This window comes from Zea mays, chromosome 3 (assembly GCF_902167145.1).
Source record: "Zea mays cultivar B73 chromosome 3, Zm-B73-REFERENCE-NAM-5.0, whole genome shotgun sequence".
Taxonomy (NCBI): Eukaryota; Viridiplantae; Streptophyta; class Magnoliopsida; order Poales; family Poaceae; genus Zea; species Zea mays.
The window spans coordinates 124,831,492-124,853,205 of NC_050098.1; the positions used below are offsets into that span (position 1 = coordinate 124,831,492).

The window sequence follows — 21,714 nt, forward strand, 5'->3', positions numbered from 1 at the left end:
AAACCCCCCTGCGTGTTTAGTTTGTCCTGCTGAAAGCCGCTTTTTTGGCGTGAGGAGACGAGGGGCCGGCCGGGGCACCATAAAATCAACCATCACTTACCAATGAAATCCCTTCTCTCTCTCTGTCTCACTCACTTTAACCCTTTCACTTCTTTTTGTTTTTCTCTCTAGCTTGGGTGACATCTCAGAGTACGTGCTGCCCGCCTTTCTCCCTCCACTTCCAAGATTCTCATTGTCTTTATCCAGAGAGAGAGAGAGTTGATATATATCCACCACCACCAGCACGCAGTACTAGACTAGACATATATGCATGTCATGTCACTTTGTAGGAATGCTTACAAAGTAGTAGCAGCAGAGAGAAGAGAAGAAACAAAAAAAAGAGCCACCACAACAACACTAGAGAATGGTACTATACTACTACGCTAGAGACAAAGGAAGTCATGCTTCAATACACCCGAGAGAACGCGAGAGAAGGGATTTGGTACTGAATGAACTGAATGAATTCAAACTCTGCGCGTGGTCAGTGCTGAGAATGGTAAAACCACTTGCCATCTAAGGGGCTGTTCCGCACCATAGGAATTTTCTGGGGGCTGTTTATTTCCATATATGGTTTGGATGAATCCAAGCTTTCCACCCAATCCATCGAGGGATTCAATCCCTAAACCCAATCAACAAATATTTGTTCGTTTATTCCATATAGAACAATCTAAAAAATGGAAACTGAATAGCGCTATCTGAAAACTGAATAACGCTATCTACAAACTGAAAACTGAATAAACTCAATCAACAAACAAGCTGAAAACTGCAGTCTGAATAACACTATTTTTTTTTGACAAAGTAGAGACGAGCACATGTATGCACAGTCTGAAACGACTGAAGAAACAAGCTGAAAACTGCACAGCCTGCACAGACCGAAGAAACAGTCTCTACATGCACATGCAAGCTTCAGACCACACACACTACAAGCTAAGCCTTATTGACTGAAACTGAATAAACAGCCTGCACAGACTGAAGATGTGACTTGACTTTCTCTTCCTCTAGAGATGTTGATAATATATTTATCCTTGGACCCTGGAACACCATGAGACAAATGAATGAATATGCACAATAAATCCAAGCAAACTACAATACAAAAGAATGTGAGTCAATAGCACAACAATAAATGGATATGTAATATAACACATTGTTTCTAATTTCCAAGTGATCATGATATAAACATCATGATAATCATTTGATCATGTTGATCATTTGAACAAAGTATCAACAATTCAAAATTAATTTTGCAGCCAAACTGATCAAAACATAGTACTAAACTGATCAACATTATTGCACCACTCAAAATAGACAGTTAATCAGAGATATTGTGAATCTTACCTTTAGAGTTTATCCATCTTCCCCCTTAGCCAAAGGAGAGCGACTTCTGGCTCATCATCATTAAAACAAATAAATGTTTCTCTGTAATTTGGTGTGTTAAACACCCCCGCTGCTTTGATCTTCTCATCTCTTGTGATATCCATAGTCTTAAGAACAGAAATACACCTCTTGATAGAAAAATCATTACCTTGAGCAACTTCCTTCTCTTTTGTTGATTGTGCGGCCTCATCTGCAACTTGCTTTGTTTTCACATCAAGGTACCTCCCTATCAGCCCTTCTAGTGCATCTTTCCTCACTCTCTTTGTCTCCTTCTCTTGATTGACAGTTGGTGCACCTGACCTTTTAGGTAACCTCTGTTCAACCCTTTCAACAATTACTATATCTTCATCTTGTTCTATTCTCGCATCTACTTGTGGTTCATTAGTATCTTCATCTTCCACTTCTATGGTTTTAAATTTCTCTCCTTCATCAGAATTTTGTAGTGGTTGAGTAGATGTAATGTTCCAAGTCCCTTGTGCAATGTGACCATCATATAATTCACCCAAGGCATCAAAGAGAGGAAAAGACTTCTTGCGGAACTTCTTAGCTCTAGGAAATGTCTGCAATGTGAACACAAGACTATTTCATAAAAAATGAAACTAAAATTATTATTTTGAAACAATAAGAACATGCTACTAATTCATTTTGAGCAGCAAACTGAAATAAGAACCTGGGTAAAGCATATGCTTCTTACAGTGATAATGTTGTCCCATATCGTTGGTTCAGCAATGATCATGCATCTTTTTTCATTCCAAGAAACTCCACTTTGTTTTCTTACCTCCTTCAATATCTTGTATTCCCTTTTTAATTCTCTCTCCTTTTCTTGAATTTGGATCTTGTTGAATGTAACATATTCATGCTTCTCGTGGAATTCAGAAACTATTTTATTCCAAGCATCTGGACTCCATCCATTTTGAGCCCTATGTGGAGGCATATTGTGTTCAAACAACAAGTCAACAAGACTCTTCTCTAATTCAACATTCCATGCAGCTCTCTCAATACCACCTAAAATTAAAAATTAAGGCACATCTAATCATATAAATGTCAACCATGAACAAATCATGTAAAAGCTTTTTATCAAATAAATTTGACATTATTACCGCCACATTTTTTTGATTTTGCAGCTTTAGGAGAAGCCTTCTTTTGAGCAGCTTTAGATAAAGCTACTATCTTAGGAGAACCTCTAAACATCTTATCTACAACATAAAAATAACACATTTATTCAACATAAAAAAGAAATGATCTTCTAAGATCATTTAAGGTTGAGTACCTTGTAAGATTGACACATAAGAGTTAAAAGAAATCACCTTAAAGTAAGGGTAAAATCGGTTATCTTCGCGATCTTTTGCATGTACTTGATTGGAGGGAGGTTTAAGGAACCGCATGCTGAGGGCAGGGATAACTATGTCAAAGAAATGTTTGATCACACGATGGAATGTATCATTGCTGTGACCAAAGAATACTTGGAGATCCTCAAATGACGCATTGTGACTAATCATATATAAAAAGAAACCAAGCTTCTCCTCGACCTTGATTCTTCTAGTGTCTTTAACCAACCCTTCGCTTATAAGATAATTGACCAAGGCTTTAAAGATGTAAGGTTCCATCCTAAATGATGTCCTACAATTCTTGATGTGGCCTTCAAGTAGCTCCCTAACCTTTTCCTCTCCAGTTAGCGTTGATGTATGTCGCAACTTTTTTTTCACTATCTCCAATATAGCCCAAGAGATGTAGAGTAGGGAGAATTAAAAGCATGAGATCATCATCATCCCTCCTTTTTCTAATGCGATCTCTAGTACTCATATCCATTGTAAAACTATAAGCAATATCAAGGAACACAAGGAAATCAAGTTAACAAAAATAGTTACACACTTCATATAATTTTAAGACTATAAATTTTGCACACAGCACCTTGAAAAATGGATTAGACACCGGATCTCAAGAGGGGGAAAGCTCGTCCTCGCGACTCTCACAAGAGTAGGGATAATCTGAAAATAGATACAAGAGTAGATACAATCTGAAAATAGATACAAATGAACCTACAATGAATGCACAACACTGACCGACGATGCTCACAAGTATTCATTAAGCTTGTGCATCTTTGCTTCGGTATGGTAGAGGCAAACAAGTGGAATGGTTTCAAGGATTTAAAAAAACTCTCGATATATCAAGGATAGACGATGAAAGTCGCCTAGAGGGGGGTGAATAGGGCGAAACTGAAATTTACAAAGTTAATCACAACTACAAGCCGGGTTAGCGTTAGAAACAATAATGAGTCCGAGAGAGAGGGCGCAAAACAAATCGCAAGCGAATAAAGGGTGTGACACACAGATTTGTTTTACCGAGGTTCGGTTCTTGTAAACCTACTCCCCGTTGAGGTGGTCACAAAGACCGGGTCTCTTTCAACCCTTTCCCTCTCTCAAACGGTCCCTCGGACCGAGTGAGCTTCTTCTTCTCAAACAAATGGAACACGAAGTTCTCACAAGGACCACCACATGATTGGTGTCTCTTGCCTCAATTACAAGTGAGTTTGATCTCAAGAAAGATTGAGAAAGAAAAGAAGCGATCCAAGCGCAAGAGCTCAAATGAACACGACAAATCACTCTCTTTAATCACTAAAGCTGTGTGTGGAGTTGGTAGAGGATTTGATCCTTTTGGTGTGTCTTGTATTGAATGCTAGAGCTCTTGTAAGTAGTTGGAAGGTGGAAACTTGGATGACTTGAATGTGGGGTGGTTGGGGGTATTTATAACCCCAACCACCAAACTAGCCGTTTGGTGGAGGCTGCTGTCGACGGGCGCACCGGACAGTCCGGTGCGCCACCGGACAGTGTCCGGTGCGCCAACCACGTCACCCGGCCGTTAGGGTTCGACCGTTGGAGCTCTGTCTTGTGGGCCCGCCTGGCTGTCCGGTGGTGCACCGGACAGGTCCTGTAGACTGTCCGGTGTGCCACCCGCGCGTGCTCTGACCTCTGCGCGCGCAGGCGCGCATTTAATGCGTTGCAGTCGACCGTTGCGCGCGAAGTAGCCGTTGCTCCGCCGTCACACCAGACAGTCCGGTGAATTTTAGCGGAGCGGATTCCCGAAGCTGGCGAGTTCAGAGTCGCTCTTCCTTGGAGCACCGGACACTGTCCGGTGGTGCACCGGACAGTCCAGTGAATTATAGTGGAGCGCCTCTGAGAATTCCCGAAGGTGTTGAGTTCAGCTTGAAGTCCCCTGGTGCACCGAACACTGTCCGGTGGCACACGGACAGTCTGGTGCGCCAGACCAGGGCACACTTCGGTTATCCCTTGCTCTTATTGTTGAACCCTTTTCTTTGTCTTTTTATTGGCTTTTTGTGAACCTTTGGCACCTGTATAACTTATAGACTAGAGCAAACTAGTTAGTCTGATTATTTGTGTTGGGCAATTCAACCACCAAAATCATTTAGGAAATAGGTGTAAGCCTAATTCCCTTTCAGACGACAACTGATCTGTTAACTTTGGGTTTTAGCTGCACGCGCGCCAGTCGGTGGCCCCAGCTTTGGGTTTTAGCTTATCTATGAGTAGCAGCTACCACCGGCTGGCCGCTGATCTATCCTGCCATTATAGATGGCCAATAAGCACGAGGCCCGTGAGCCCGGCACGAAGCCCGTTGTTTGGGCCCGGTCCGAGCCCAGCACGGCTCGGTTCTATGCGGGCTCGGGCCGGCCCGGCACGAATAAGCGGGCCAGGCTCGGACGGGAAACTAGGCACGGTGGGCTAGCCCGGCACGGCCCGTTTACCTCTAAGCACGTTAAGCCCGCTTTTTTGCACTAAAACGTGTTTTTCGGCCCGCTTAGCCCGCTTTTGGCCCGTTTTTTCGTGCTAAACGGGCCGGCCCGGCCCGTTTAGGCCCGCTGTGGGCCGGGCTCGGACAGAGAAGCAAGCCTGCGGGCTTAGCAGGCCCGGCCCGGGCCCAAAACGGGCCGGGCGGCCCGTTTGGCCATCTCTACCTGCCATCAATCTCGATCACCTCCATCATTGCCCGTGGTGGCAGAGACCGATCTGGGTCGCAGCGCCGCGCGGCTTGTCCCCCCGGACGACCGATCTGGCGCGATTTTGGTGGTTCTGTTCTTGCAACTCTCGTGCCATTTACGGCCAGAGATCAGTTGGAACCAACACCAACCCAAGAACGAAGGCCCGCCGACTGCGAATGGATCTGTTAACTTACAAGAGCTGTGAATGGATCTGGTGGATTTGCGCCGGGCCCAGGTGGTTCCGCGCCAGCCTTGACGCGGCGTCCACCGACGATGTCGAGCACGACGACGACGCCAGAGAGGAGTACGACGATGAGGACTGGGGCAGAGGCGAGAGCTGCGAGAAGGAGGTGGCGGTGGGAGCAGGAGGTGGTGGCGGGAGCGCGGTGTAAGAAACGTGCGGCGACGCGCTCAGCTCAGTCGCGTGCGGCGAGTTGGATTTGTTCCGGAACAAACGAGCTAGGGTTACAATCCAGAAGTACAAGAGTAAAAAAACAATCCAAGCCTCTGGGCTACAAACGGCTTAAACGAAGAGAAAAAATAAATCATCCTGGATTTTTTTCTGGTCTTGGATTGTGGGCGGGATCCAGATTAAACCAGGCCTGGTTTAGTATAACCGAACAGAGCCTAAATTGGATAGCTATAGCTTAGGAATAAAAGATTCTGTCTTGTAGAGAACTGAACGTCTCATTCGATCCTTTTTTGCCTGGTCATTAAAAAATCGCGCTTCTGGAAATTACTCGGGAGTAATTTTGAAGCAGAGGAAGCAAAGCTAAATGCAGATGAGATGGTCACGTGTCCTATACTAGTGTTTATTGTCATCAACATACACACCCACTTAGAGTGTGTTTAGTTTGAGGAATGAAGTGATCTATCTTCTTCTCACTCCTCACTTTTTTATTTGGTTTGTGGAATAGAATGAGTTGATCCATCACCACCCCATTCCTCATAAGTTAATATTTAGTATATACATGATGAGTGGGTTGATTCCACCAAAATTGATGGAATGAACTTATGATACACCACCTCGTGAAGTATATACGGGCTGATTGGTTGCCGGCTTCGCTCCCGCCCGGATTACGCCAGCCTAGGCCAGTAGATACGCTCCCGTCTCACGTCTCCACACATGCAAGTAAACGGATAAAAAAACACCTAGACTGCACGCGTGCATACAGGTTGAACTCATGCCATGCAGGTAACCATTCATAAGCCTAAATACAGTCAACGCACAGACTGGACCTGAGCGCGTCTGACCAGGTAACCAATCAAGCGTATAGTGACTCCACAAACCAAACACATCATTAAACTCCCAAATCTCCGGTAAGGTTATGAACTCCACTCCCAAATCTCCAAGTCAAAGCAAAAGCAAACAATAGACCAATATGCTACACACTTAGGGCTGATTTGGTGGTTAGGGATCTCGAGAGGATCCATAGGCGAGGAATCCCCTTACAATACAATTTTGAATAGCAAGACGATTTTTCTCCCATGGATCCCCTCGGGATCCCCGATCAACAAATCAGCCCTTAAACTTTCTTAAGCGCTGACCAAAAAACTATCCAGGGGAAGGGACACAAAGCTACTAAAATTGCAGACAGGTAAAATAAACAGAGGAAAAAAAACCAAGACTCCAAAACCTGTCTGACTCGTCAACGTTTTTCTATGACACCATTTCGCTGCTGCCCGCTAGCACTTACTGTACAAAGCTGCTGCCACAACTAGCGTCAGGGACTAAAATCTCTTCAGTTGTGAGTTCCGAATCATCATTCACGACTAGGCGCCTGATAAGCTGACGACGCACCGTTGGGAGACGGAGGGGTTGACGGTTGGCCACCCTTTTGGGGCGCAACTCCGTTCTGAATCTCTTTTTGACTTGAGTCGGAGTTCTCTTCCTTGTCATCTGACTTCGAATTGAGAAACCGACCTCCAGCTCCCCTGGCCCTTTTCAAGGCATGCTGATGCCGTGACTCATGGAGATAGGGCTGCACAGCACATATGTAGTTGAGTTAGGTTTTTTTTATTTCAGATGACTTTACATTTCACCCCACAGGAAAATAAGCAACCAAGTTGTTTTTATTTCAGATGATATCAAAGAGAAATAAACACGTGTGATCAAGTTGCAGTGGGATCATCTGAGCTTGGCAGAACATTATAGGATTTTCTGAGTTGGTCACTGCATCTTTATATCAGTCTTCTAGTTTTGAGAAACACTCATGATACTAACAAATTCAACTCTCTCTAGCAGTCTAGCTTATAGCTTAAGTAACTTAAAGTTAAACAGAAAGCATTTCATCTTACTCGATGTTGCAACTTCGTCAATGTGTGGTACCCAAATTACATTCCTAGATCCTTTACTGCTTTTGTGATAAGCAACACCCGTGAAGGCATTAAAAAATGTGGCATGTTGAAATTTCAGATATCAGAGAACATTGAAATTAAAATAATATTCACCAGCAGATTTACAGGACAATGTGATGCAGATCGATCTTGAAGTGGAAGTGGGGAAGGTAGATTGGAGAAATTCGCTTGGTTATTTGCTCTAGCATCATGGGCAGAAAAGGCTCATTAAAAATTCCTTCATATGGCAATGCAGGATATGGTTACAAAGATTTACCTTGCGGCCCTTGACAAGCTTCCGTTCTGATTCAGCTTTAGCCCGAGATTGACGCCGTCTTAATATGGCATTGTATTGCTTTGCATTTACATACACTGGCTCTTCAATTGCATCGGTAGGCAAAGGTAAGCCAGCCGGATGCATTCCGACTAATGTTGGATGCATCTGAAAGATTATCGATTTTATTAACTCCAAGACATCAGTTTAAATAAAGAATAGTAATAGCGCAGGAAGGTTCATAATCATTGCAAATTATCCTTTTCTGACTACATGTAAATTCAAATAAACAATAGAACAGATCCACTGTTGGCTGCTTCCACATGAGGTCGGGCTTGTTCGGTTCCACCAATCCAGAAGGGGATCGGAGGGGATTTAATCCTCTCCTAGTCATTTTTGACTAGGAGGGGATTGAATCTCCTCCAATCCCCTTCTGGATTGGTATAACCGAACATGCCCTAAAGGAATAACCGAGGCAAGCATTACCCCTGCAAAACCAAGTGCTGGCGGCTCCCACATGAGGGGGGTCTGGGAAAGGAATAACAGAGAAAAGCCGTACCCTAGCATTTTGCAAAGAGGCTGCGTCAAGCAAATCAAAACATGCTGCTATCGAAACTGGCCTACCATAACAAGACACACTAGCATGTTAGCTATATAATTGTACTGCCTCTGACTGAAACCATGGTTGGTTTGAGGTTTTGGCATACAAAAGGAGTCAAATTAAATGAAATATGTGCTCTTCGATCATTCCCAAATTAGGTAAATCATAAATGTTCCACAAAGTGGAAACAATCTAGTATTTGGGGGGAAATTTTAACACAATACTTGCTAACGGAGACCACATATCTAGTATTAGGTAAATCATAAATACTTGCTAACGGAGAGAATGCATTACCAATGGATGTCCACCATAAGCCGCCGCATAAAGACTTCCATAGTATGGATCAATATTTGGATAAGCATATTGACCCTGCCACACACAAAATGTGAAATTAGAAAAAATAGATTGCACATTACTCATTGAAATTAAAACTCGTATGGAAAATTTTAGAAAAGAGGAAACTGAAAGGACAACAAGTAAAATAGAGTACTCCAGTAAAGGTCCAAAATAATGATGAAACTAGAAGATTATTAGCTTAAAAATAACTATTGAACATTCAGAATAAAAAAGGTACGAGCAAAACACATGTGAGGTGTAACAATTTAGACTAATATAAAGTTGGAAAACAATAATACATTTGACAAACAAATGGTACGAACCAGGTGTGCAAAATTGCAATGAAGCATTCTATTTTAATTTGAATGTGATAATAGACAACCATCTAGTGACACTAAAGGATGGCAATAGAAGAAATTTTTGAGATGACATATAACTTCCCTAGTTAGCGACAAATGGTCTGGAATCTGGATTAAAAGAGGAATGTTTTTTGTTTCACTTCGGCCAACAGGCAAATGGTGTATAACTGTGCTCGTCACTCTATAGTTTTGGTATCCATAGTTTCATACGTTATGTTATTATTACTTTTGAAGTAGAGTTTCGAGCAGCCGAGCAGGCAAGGAAATTTGACACCACATATGCTATCACTTAGACATCACATTACGATCAAACCTCCACCTTTCTCTAGACATAACTCAAATGAAAAGAACCCTACTTATTGGTAAGTAAAGAGTGAGAGTAACAAGTGTGGTACCATTGCATGGCTCATGTCATGAGGGGCATAGGGTGCCACATAATCTGTTGATGGTGTGCCCACTGTTGGTTGGCTATCTGAACTAGTAACTGGGGCTTCTTGCTGGTCCCCAGGTTCAGTTTGCTTCTTCTGATGACTTTGATCCTCAGCCCTGTGGTCACCTGCCCATGAAGGGACATGAATGATCAAGCTTTGACTCAGATGTCCTCAACAAGTCGTATTCAACGTGTGTTAAAAAACAAATAGCCATTAATGCATGCCACCACTCTTCATGGACCAACAAGAAATAAAAGTTCAATATAATGTTTTGTGCAGCAGAAATTAATTTAAATGACAAAGAACACTCAAAAAAATTGCACCAGCTATAAATCTATTTTGGTGAAGGACAGGCTTTTTACAACGGTGAAAATCCTGTCCATTGAGCCAAAGATGGTGGGTTCGACCTTTCTGTAAAAATGCAGTCGTAAGGTTTGTCTCGGTTATTCCTTCTCCAGATCCCACTCATGTGAGAGATGCTAGCACTAGGTCTGTCCTTTATAAATCTATTTGGTAGCAGCCGAGTGCAACTACTATAACATATAATGCCATGTATGCACATGAGAACGTTAGATATGAAACTACATAAGGTATCCTGGTTTATTCAAAGAAAACTGTTTACATTGTTTTCGAAATCCAAAGCAATGAGCATGCATTAAACTCTGATTCAAGCCCAACTGTCGGAGCTGCCAGCACAAAACACTTCTCTTTCAGTGACAAACGTACAGTGGAAGGACTTGCTCAAATAAAATGGAAATAACGGAAAGATGGATTGTTGCTGATTATTTGGTGGCACAAAATGCAACTAATTGCTTGTACAATCTGTGTTTGCAACTGTTATGGTCGCTAGATCGGTGAGGGATTAGAGAGGTGTATCGATGGGCAGGAACACCGGCCGGGAGCCTCTGCCCACGGCCGAGCAAGAGGAGGGTTTCTCCCTTCTAATTCTTGCCTGCTTTATTTCTCATCCATTGTTTACATAAATAGGCCGGTTGGCCGCCCCTATCTAGATAGACATCCTTATCTCCTTTAAACTCTCCTAAAAACTCTCAACAAACTACTAACTGATAACCTTCCTAGATAATCTCAACTAATCTACTAAATAATCTCAACTAATATTCTAATCTTATCTCTAACTATCCTTATCTAATCCCCCTTGGAGGGCCCATGACTGCTGCTGCCGTAGCCCCTCTGTGGGCCTCCTTAAGCCCTGACACTACACCCCTCCTGGACAAGCAGCTCGTCCTCGAGCTGCCGCATAACGGGTGTTCAAAGACTGAGTCTACTTGACCCAAAACCAGACACCTAAAAGACAAGCCTTTTACATTTCGGCTTATCTTATAATTCCGAATCTGAATTTTTTTACCCCATAAGGCGGACACCCTCCGCGTATTGGACTTGCACGTGTGCAGCCACCTGGATCCCATGGACGCCATTTGCACAAAAGGGGAGCACATGGACGGGCACCTGGAATAGGTCGCAACAATAACCAGCGGAGGCGCCCTCGTGGCGACCGGTAGCGGAATGTGGTGGCACTAAATAGTGCACCCTTGTTGATGACGAGGTGAGTGCCTTCCCTACCGCCGCTGCCGTAGAGTTGAAGTTCGTCGCCCACGGGACACGTACCATGCTCACACTTGGAGATAGCGGCCCGATGCCACTGCTGATGGCCGTCCGACAGGGCGAGGTCGCGCCCCCGTGTGCCGAATTCAACCGTCACCAAGTCTGCCTCGAGCATCTGCTGGCGCATCTCCCGCACTCTCCGTCGTGCAAGGAAGCCACGAGCAGCAGCTTGTATGCCCACAGCCGCCGACGTCCGGAGCCGTACGAACAATGCCAGCTGGTGCTGCTCATGTTGCACTGCTGCCTTGATTTGCAGCAGCCCTTGCTCAACCTTCTGGAGCGTGGCTTGCATCTTTGCGAGATCAGCCCTTATGTTGGTCCACAAATCCCCCATCGATGGATCTGGTGATTGTTGAGCCGTGGCTGCACCTAGTGACGTCGCCCATGGGGACGGAGACGCCGTCAACGAAGATGATGTGATGAAATTTGGCGTTATCCCTGGGGATGGGCACGCCGGCGTCCAGGATGTGGTGACAAAATTGACAGACGATGCTGCCCATGGAGATAGGAACGCTGGTTGCCAAGATAGCATGACGAAGGTGGCATGCGGCGCAGCCCATGGAGATGGGGACGTCGGTTGCCAGGACGGCGTGACGAAGGTGACATGCGGCGCTGTCCATGGAGATGGGGACGTCGGTTGCCAGGATGACGTCGCGAAATTGGCAGCAGAAGCCATGGGATCAGATCGAAACCCAAGCTAGCTGATACCAGATGTTATGGTCGCTAGATCGGTGAGGGATTAGAGAGGTGTATCGATGGGCAGGAACACCGGCCGGGGGCCTCTGCCCACGGCCGAGCAAGAGGAGGGTTTCTCCCTTCTAATTCTTGTCTGCTTTATTTCTCATCCATTGTTTACATAAATAGGCCGGTTGGCCGCCCCTATCTACATAGACATCCTTATCTCCTTTAAACTCTCCTAAAAACTCTCAACAAACTACTAACTGATAACCTTCCTAGATAATCTCAACTAATCTACTAAATAATCTCAACTAATATTCTAATCTTATCTCTAACTATCCTTATCTAATCCCCCTTGGAGGGCCTATGGCTGCTGCTGCTGTAGCCCCTCTGTGGGCCTCCTTAAGCCCTGACAGCAACACATACATAATTAAAAATTCTCTACAGTAATTCACAGCATAGAAAAAGGTGGCATACGTTCCATATACAATACACCATGCACTACTCTAGTGTTAGGGTGAAATGACATGACACAGCTTTGGATGAATTAAGCATACCTGAAACGCTCTGAACAACAGAGGTCATGATTCCTTCCTTTGCAAGGCAAAGCACACAATCAGGACCAAGCAGGGAGAAAAGCCACACTAACTGCAACTAGTCATGTGATATCTTCAGCTCTTCGTGGATGAAGGCACACATAAAGTTTCCTGAACACAAGCACAAAGCTCGTCAGCAACCTGCAGCCCATGGATGAAGCACGCCAAGAACCTAAGTGTGAGGAATCTCAGAGACCACAAAACTTGTTTGTCAAAAACCAGATACTGAACCTCATTACGGCAATAAATTGATAGGAAATAATTCAAACGTGTACAGGAGAAAAATAGTACAAGTTCTGCAAACAGCAAGTCACACTCTACAACTTCCTGCCTCCCAAGTAGCTCGGCAGGCGTCACGATCCACTGGCGGTTCGCAACTGAGTGAATTCCCCTCGGTTACCGTGCGAACTTGAACCGTCTGTTCGGTACGTGAAATTCGTGCATCCCAACTTCCCAACAGAAGCCCAGCAGCGGCGAAAGCATTGCCTCATTGACTCCTTGTTATAATTGCCACTGCGAGAATACCCAAGCGGAAGGACGCCAGGAACGGGGCCCATGGGCGTCGAATGGAACCCTAAGGTTTCCGGAAGACAAACCACGGCGCCTCCGCACATCGGCGACGGGATTGGTATCGCGCGGCGAACTGGAGGAGCCAGACACGGGTTAAGGCGGAATTGGATTGGGCAGGTGGGGCGGCAGGGAACAAGCCTACGGCGAAGTGTACGGGGAGAGCGAATTCTCCGGATTGGACGGGCAAAAGCGCAGGGAACCTACAGAGAACACTGTGGAGGCGGCGAGGATGGGGCGGAGACGAACACTCACCGACGAGAGGAGGATCGAGCGGACTTGGACCCAGAGCAGATCCAACCGCGCTTGGAGGTATGAGGGCGGCGCGCGGACGGAGCGGGAGGACACGGGCGGCGGCGGAGGGAGCAGGTGTTGGTCGTCGGGGCGTGGCCGACGGCGTGGCGACTGGCGACGACGGGATAGTTTGGGTCTCAAATTTGAGAGCAGGGGTGGAGGGGAAGAGGCTGGGTGGTGGCCGGTGGGGCCTATCGCTGGTGACCTGCATCAGAGTGGTGGCGTGGACCTGGATGCATCGCAGCCACAATCTTCCTCTAGCCAATTTATATATTTTTTCTAATCTCCCTGTGTCTTTATTCAATTATCTATTAGATTACCATTTGGTACACTTGTTGTAGCCGATTTAGCCGTATATGACAAGATAAAATGTTCCGGGACTAAAAATATATTTTAGGTATGTGGATTTACATATCCTATTGTTGGTTAATTATCGTGAGTACACCTTTTTAACTTTAATAACGTCACCCTCGTCAAGGCTATGCCCACAAAGCAAATCGTACATACTACCATGCAAAACACCGTTTTGAATTTGAAAATAGAAGATAGAGATAAAAAAAATTGCTGGACATAGCCTTAGGCTGTATCTAACAAGTCGTGTATATGGTCATATGAAACACGATTTTACATTATATATAGTATTGTTTTTAAAATAAAGTTTAAATAAAAGTTCGCATAAAGGACGAGATGGAAAAGCCGTTGGATCCGTTGTCACTTCACTTCATCACTTGTGGCGTGCACCAGGCACCAGCAATCGTTTGAATCCTGCGACACCCCACCACACCACTAGATGCTTCTAGTACCACCGCGCGAATTCCATGTAGTTGTTGGCTAAAAAAGGGCTTGTGCTCTCTTGCTTTATTTACTACCGTATCATTTTATAGTAACAGATCGATAATTCCGAAATTGAGCGCTCGGATCCATAGCACTGGGAGTAGAGATGGCAATGGGGACCCGATCCCCGATTCCCCGCGGGGAATTCCTCCATTAGGGGACGGGGATGGGGAAATTTCTTCCCCCACGGGGATGTAAATGGGGAAAATTCCTCCTCCGACGGGTAAACGGGGACGGGGATGGGGAAGCATTCCCCATCCCCGTTCCCCGCGGGGACCCGTTAAACTTACATATGACAATGTTTTTATATAATAGTTAATAATAGAAATAAATAGTTATATTTACAAAAGATCACTAGTTGTACAAATGCGTTCATTTTAATGTATACATAATGATTTTTACATCTAACAATGTGTATAAGTGACAATGTTTTACATTAATAACAAATGAAGTACGATCTAATTATAATTTAAGCGGGTACGGGGATCCCCGATGGGGATTTATCCCCGCGGGTAACGGGGATGGGGAAGAAATGTCCCCCGCAAACGTTCGTGGGGATCCCCACGGGGAAAATTATTCGTCGCGGGGACGGGGATGGGGAGCTAAAACCCGACGGGGAATTCCCCGTTGCCATCCCTAACTGGGAGCACCCTCATAAAATTTTTAACATTTTTATCATTTTAATAAAATACAGTCTGTTGGATTCGCTTTAATCCATATCGGTTTTTAATGTAATGTTTTATCTTTATACATTACAGTTATTAATGTTTTAATCCAAAACCAACAACATGATACTCGGTCATACCCTAGCTAGTGAAACTATAGCAGCGGATCATGTCTAAAGAGTGGTGTTAATAATAAAGTGCTCATTCGGTCCGTCCTAAAAAGAATGGAAATCTTGTTTTACGGCAGGGCAAGGCGACCTTTACCAAAGTTGTTTTGGCAGGTAGTGGAGTGGGCGGGAAACCTCGCGCGGGCACGTGATCCCGGCCGTCTGCTTGCGCGGGGCCAGATGGGCGGTGAGCGGGCGCCCCACGAAGCGCGCGTGGTGGCCGGTGGGCCAGGGTGCTCGCGTGACGTGTGGCTGGCTGCGGAGTGCGGACGCGTCCCGCTCGCTCGTCGCCGTCGCCCGTCGACGTCTCCTGTCCTGTCGTCTTCCTTTGCGATCACCCCACCCCTGTCACCTGATACCAAACAACTGACTACTAGCAGTGATGGCCAGCACATGAAACGAGTTATTTCGAGTAGCGGTTGGGGACAGAGAATTCCCACGTCGGACAATACGAGCATATCTAAATGGCTCAACAAGCCAAATTTTAGTTATTCAATAACAAAATAACTTTTCAACAGACTAGCTATCTGACTCGCCAAACTATCCGACTCTTTAAATTGGCTCCCTCACTAGCTAAATTTGGCTAGCCACCTGACTAATCAAACTAGATAGATAATCTGTTCGAATGAATATGCTTATAGAGTATAATATTTATGAAAAGATAAATAAAGAGTCAAATAGAGAGTAAAAAATGAAGATTCTCTTGGAGATGCTCTACCACTTCATCGTCATTCCCGCGACTAAACTTTTTTCCGCGTGATTCAACATACGTTTGTGGAGGTTAATTTTCCCGAAAATCCCTTCAATACTATCCAAACTTATATCAGTCCCTTAAATAGCATTAGAATTAATAGCCTCCCTTTGTTGGTCACTTGTTCTCAAATTCTGTGAATCAATAATAAGACAACACAATTGTTAATCGTTAAGGACCTTCGTCTTTCGAAACATTATCTCCCTAAGGATATAATGCTTATCGAGACGAAGGTCAAGAAGGATTTACCTTCATCATATTATCATATTATTATATAGATGAGAATACATAAGGATGAATATCATAATTATATCATAATAATTCATTTATTCATGCATTCTATAAAAATATATATGAATATCAACAATATCAATATTACTTGATACCTTCGGCTTTCTCAAAGACGAGGATGCTAAAGAGTGAATACGATCCAGTGTAAACAGTACGTGGGTACTGTTCATCTATTTATAGGCACAGAACACAGTCAGGGTGAAATTACATTCGTGTCCTTGAACATTAGTTTACAAGCAACTCAACCTAAGAAGGTCTAACTAGTCATGTTTCCTTCTTTGCTTGGTCTGGGTCGAAGTTACCGAGCTTCGGCATTCCACATTGTTGCTTCTATGTAGAGTCTTCATCTTGAGGACCTTCGGCAGAGTAGAAGACCCTCAACACCCTTTAATGTCATCAAGTTTAAATTTTAATCTCTTAAATGTCACCACTGTTAGTTTGAAGCTAACTTCGTTAGTTCCATTTAAATCAAATCCCTCCAACACCATCAAAATCTATACCCACCCCTTCAGTGTCACTAGAAATTGGTCTGATCTATTTGGGTTTTAAAAATTCTAGTTTAAAAAATATAGACCAAAGTTCAGTCTATACTTTTTGAAACCCCAAAATTACTCTGATATATTAGTTTGATCTATTTGCTTCCTAATAATTTTGAAAAAAAATAAAAAACCGAATATATCGAATCGGTATAAACAAATAACCACATAGTTTTCTGGGTTCTAAAAAATATGGACTTAAATTTTAAAAAATTATTGAAAATCTGTATTCATATCAATTAGGAAGAATATAAAGAGTCTCTTGGAGTTACTCTCCTCCAATACATAAATTTGCATATGCATTATCTATTGGAGAAACAAAATTTTGTATGTCACACGTATATGATGTTCATTATACAAATAGCTAAATGACTCTAAAAAAATTATTTACTTGTAGAGCTAGGGCTGGAGAAACGCAAGTGCATGCTTTGTTTTGATGACATATGCTAGCTCATTCGAGCTAAGGAGCTGGCTCGAGCTCACTCGTTAACAAACCGAGCAAATTGAAACGAGCTGAGTCGAGCCAAGCCGAGTTTACCACGAATCGAGCGAGCTGACGAGCCATGAGTATTTTGTTCAGTCTGCAGGGGTAACCGAGCCGGTGAGGAAACCGTCCTGTTCGTGAGCAAAGATAGCAAGAGAGCAAAGCGTGGGCCCTTTGGCCATTGCCAATTGCCCATTGCCCAAGCTTTGTTTAGTATAGTTCCAAGCAAGCTGCTTTGCTTGCTCCTTTCCATGCATAAGATCAAGTTTAATAATACAGGCATATAATAGTTAGGGCATGTAAACCCATAACCCTTGGATCAGTTTTTCAGATATGTCAGCGAGAAAATCCCTCCAGTGCCATATTTTCAGTGAGAAAATCCCTTCAATTCCATTTTTATTCTGAATTTTTTAAAACCAAATAGATCGAACCAATTTTTAGTGGTATCAAAGGAATCAATATAGATTTTGATGGCATTAGAGAGATTTGCTTTATATGGAACTAACGTCGTTAGCTTCAAACTAACGACGATGGCATTAAATAGATTAAAATTTAAATTTGACGGCATTGAAGGGAAGCTATAAATTCTGATGGCATTGAAGGGATTGGTATAAGTTTGGATGGTATTGAAGAGATTTTCTCTTACTTTTGTAGGAATATGGGGAGGCTACGCTAGCGATAATTTTTTTTTCAACCACATAAAACCAAGAACTGCTGCGGTTATAAGTCATGTAATTACCACTAGACGCGCAGGGCAGCGGAAGACGTCTCGATGTAGACGAACGCGTCGAGCAGTGTCGTGCAGTCGCCGGCGTCCTCGCGTGGTTCGTCCTAGTGCTCCAGATGCAGCACCTCCGAGGTATCCACACGTACAGGGAGGAAGCGCCGCGTACCGAACTGCTAGGTTCGCGACGGCGGCTTCGCGAGGGCGAGAGGCGAGCGGCTGCTCATTTGCTGGTGGCAAATTAGGGTTAGCCTAACCGCGCCCCCGGCCCTCATTATATAAGCGTTATGGTGGGCTTCTGACTCCGAGGCCCATCAGTACCCCTAAAGCCCAGTCTAATTTTAGATCTAATTCGAGTTAGGCTTCCTTCACCTTAAGTGTGTGACCCTATAGGTTCACATACAAATAGACATGGACCGAGTACTCTTACTTGGCCCAATAATTGACAGCAGCTTTTAGCAAAACATGTCAACTCCTATGTGCACATAAAGATCATATCAGATTCCTTCCCCTTAAGTGTGTGACCCTATAGGTTCACGTACAAATAGACATGGACCAAGTACTCTTACTTGGCCCAATAATTGACAGCGGGTTCTAGCAAAACATGTCAACTCCTATGCGCACGTAAAGATCATATCAGATGAACCATTGCAACATCATGTATATGTTGTTCTCTTTGTCTCACGATATTTGGTCTGGCTCTAAGCTGACCTAGCGTTTGATAGTCCCTAAGTAGGTCAATCCATATCTTGAGAACATACGACAATCTCAGGTCTAAGGATACAGTATACATGTTGCAAAAAGAGAACTATATTACAATATCTCACATTGGGTTGGTCCAGCCTCATGTCATATATGTGCTAGTCATCAACTCTGGCCAGGGACATCATTTAGAATAATCATACAAGTAAAGAATCTCACAAACAATTCACATAATTGCTAATCAATATAAGGTGCCTTTCATGGATATTCAATTAAGCAATATATATATCATGGATACAAAGAAATATGCTCATCTCTATGATTATCTCTAGGGCATATTTCTAACAACTTTTTCCTATTCGTGTTCTCCGTGAAAATAAAATCTCTCGCGAAGATCTATGTTCCCGTTTAAATTATAATCAGGACGTATTTTCTTTATTATTAATGCAAAATATAAACATATTTTTATAATGAGTGATCTCTTGATAAAATAATTATTTATTTTTATTTTTAACTATTACGCAAAAATATTATTACGTGCAAGTTTAACGGGTTCCTGTTGGGAACGGGGACGTGAAAGGCTTCCCGTCTTCGTCCCCATTTACTTGTTGGAGGAGAATTTTTTTCATTTACATTTTCATGGGGAAGAAACTTCTCCATCCTTATTCTCTAATGGCTAGTTTAGGAGCAAGAGAATTGGAGGGCGATTGAGGGGGCTAAAAATTGAATAAGTGGATTTTAGCCCCCTCAATCCTCTATAATCTCCTTTCTTCTAAACTAGCTCTAATTAAAGAATTTTTCGCACGGAATCAAGAATCAGGACCCATTGTAATCTCTAATCTCGAGGCATGCATATGACTAAAGTTTAGTCCTGTCATATCAGTTGTTTAAACGCTAGTTAAAAATATTAAATATGGTCTAATTATAAAATTAATTATATAGATGCAACCTAAACGACAAGACGAATACATTAAAACTAATTAGTCCATGATTCGTTTGTGTGATGCTATATTAAATATTTGTTAATTATGAATTAATTAGGTTTAACAAATTTGTCTCACTGTTTAGTCTTCATCTATGTAATTAGTTTTGTAACCAGACTATATTTAATATTTATAACTATTATTTAAATATTTGATGTGATCAAACTAAACTTTAATCACACATACATGATAGTTACACTGCAACATATATAGTGAACTGCAGCGGTTTCCACTACCAACCCCCTCCCCTTCCTTCCTAGCGGAACAGGAACACGCTAGCGCCCGCAGCGGTGCGCGCTAAACCTGCTACAATACAAGCACGTTCTACGGTGATCCGCTTGATCTAGCGGGTGGAAGCCGCCCTGGCCTTGAGTACCATTCACGTCTTCACGACAGTGTTTTTAGTAGAGGAAAATCTGATAAGGGTGATGAATAACCAGGAAAAATAATATTTTATAATTATAGTGTGGTATAGATGAAGAATTTAGAATGAACTACTGTCAAAGATGGAAAGATAGATTGTGGAATCTTGGCGACGTGACAAAAAAAATATATAGAGGATAAATTTAGGGGAACTGTTGCTGATAGTAGTACATTCTTTCCAAAACGTCAAATTGAACCACCAGTAATAAACTATTATATTTATTTTTTAAAAATACTAACAAGCGTTCACATGTATTGCAATTTAATTACAGTAGTCATTAGAACATTCTGCAGCTCGATGTTTATTTAAGAGTCATGATATGCCCCAACGTCTTCGTTTGTTACCCCTACTAATTTTTATTTTCCGTCACATTGATTTTAATGCTAGTTAGAAATATTATATATAGTTTAATCATAAAACTAATTACAAGATGATTAAATGACAAGTCGAAAATATTAAATCTAAATAGTTTATAATTCGCTCATGTGATCATGTAATAAACATTTGCTAATTATAGATTAATTGTGCTTAAAAGTTTTGTCCCACCATTTAGTCTTCATCTATGTAAATAGATTTGTAATTACACTATATTTAATACTCGTACTTAGCATTCAAACATTCAATACGACATGTGCTAAACTTTAGTCCCTGGAACCAAACACCCCTAACGGTTGGTTCCTCTAACTAAATTTTAGTCACATCACATCGGATGTTTAGATACTAGTTAGAAGTATTAAAGATAATCTAATTACAAAAGTAATTACATAAATGAGGACTACATGACAAGACGAATCTATTAAATCTAATTAGTCCATGATTCGCTCAAGTGATGCTACAATAAACATTTGCTAATCATAAATTAATTAGGCTTAATAAATTTGTCTTGTAGTTTTAGTCTTTAGTCATGTAATTAGTTTATATTTAGACTATATTTAATACTCATAATAGGTATTTAAACATTTAATAGGACACAGACTAAACTTTAGCCCCTAAATCAAACACTATAGGTAGGGGTGGCAATAGGGAATAAAAAATTTCCCTATACTCGTCCCCGTGAAATAAAAAAGTTCTCCGTGCGGATCCTAACGAACATTTTTGGGAGATATTTCTTCCTCATCCCCATTCCCCGTAGGGATAAATTCTCGACGGGCATCCCCATCCCCGTTTAAATTATGATTAAGATATACATATTTTGTTATTAATACAAAACATGTACATTTATACAAATTGTTAGATGTAAGAAATCATTATGTGTACATCATAATGACCATATTTGTATAATGACTGATCTCTTGATAAGGTAGTTATTTATTTTTGTCATTAACTATAACACGAAAACATCGTCACGTGCAAGTTTAACGGGTCTCCGCGGAGAACGGGGAGGAGAATGCTTCCGTGTCCTATCCCTGTTTACCCATCGGGGGAAGAATTTTCCCGTTTACATCAACATGAGGAAGAAATTTTCCATTCTGTCCTCTAAAGACTAGATTTTTCTAAGCGATTTTTATTTTTCCAAAGAAAATTAGTTCATTGTCTCTTGGAAAAATAGAAATTCCGTAAGAAAATGGAGTTCCAAACTAGCCCCAATAGAAGAATTTTCCGATGTCGGCGAGTTGGTGTAGCCGGGATGCGAGACACAGGGAGGACGTG

The 21,714-nt window shown here is 42.6% G+C and overlaps 2 protein-coding genes across 2 annotated transcripts; both read right to left on the reverse strand.

Annotated features, from left to right (window-relative positions):
* Window positions 1-810: 810 nt before the first annotated feature.
* LOC103650499 (uncharacterized) lies at window positions 811-3,396 on the reverse strand. Its single transcript, XM_008676086.3, has 5 exons — window positions 2,721-3,396; window positions 2,514-2,609; window positions 2,108-2,418; window positions 1,375-1,973; window positions 811-1,071 (listed from the first exon to the last, which is right to left on the reverse strand). Exons 2-4 carry the CDS (start codon window positions 2,602-2,604, stop codon window positions 1,377-1,379), a joined length of 999 nt encoding a protein of 332 aa, XP_008674308.1. The 5' UTR covers window positions 2,605-2,609; window positions 2,721-3,396; the 3' UTR covers window positions 811-1,071; window positions 1,375-1,376.
* Window positions 3,397-6,682: 3,286 nt separating this feature from the next.
* Window positions 6,683-13,688, reverse strand: LOC100383246 (uncharacterized). The gene is given in 6 exon segments (NM_001175907.1): window positions 6,683-7,389; window positions 8,022-8,186; window positions 8,914-8,988; window positions 9,710-9,870; window positions 12,604-12,753; window positions 13,465-13,688. Coding segments are annotated over 5 exon segments (648 nt in total). The 5' UTR covers window positions 12,632-12,753; window positions 13,465-13,688; the 3' UTR covers window positions 6,683-7,170.
* Between the last annotated feature and the right edge of the window lie 8,026 nt (window positions 13,689-21,714).

Coding starts and splice junctions, on each gene's coding strand:
- LOC103650499 (XM_008676086.3), bottom strand. CDS start 2,604: ATGTTTAGAGGTTCTCCTAAGATAGTAGCTTTATCTAAAGCTGCTCAA. Junction 2,419..2,513: donor AAAATCAAAAAAATGTGGCG/GTAATAATGTCA, acceptor TTTTAATTTTAG/GTGGTATTGAGAGAGCTGCA. Junction 1,974..2,107: donor TATGGGACAACATTATCACT/GTAAGAAGCATA, acceptor TTCACATTGCAG/ACATTTCCTAGAGCTAAGAA.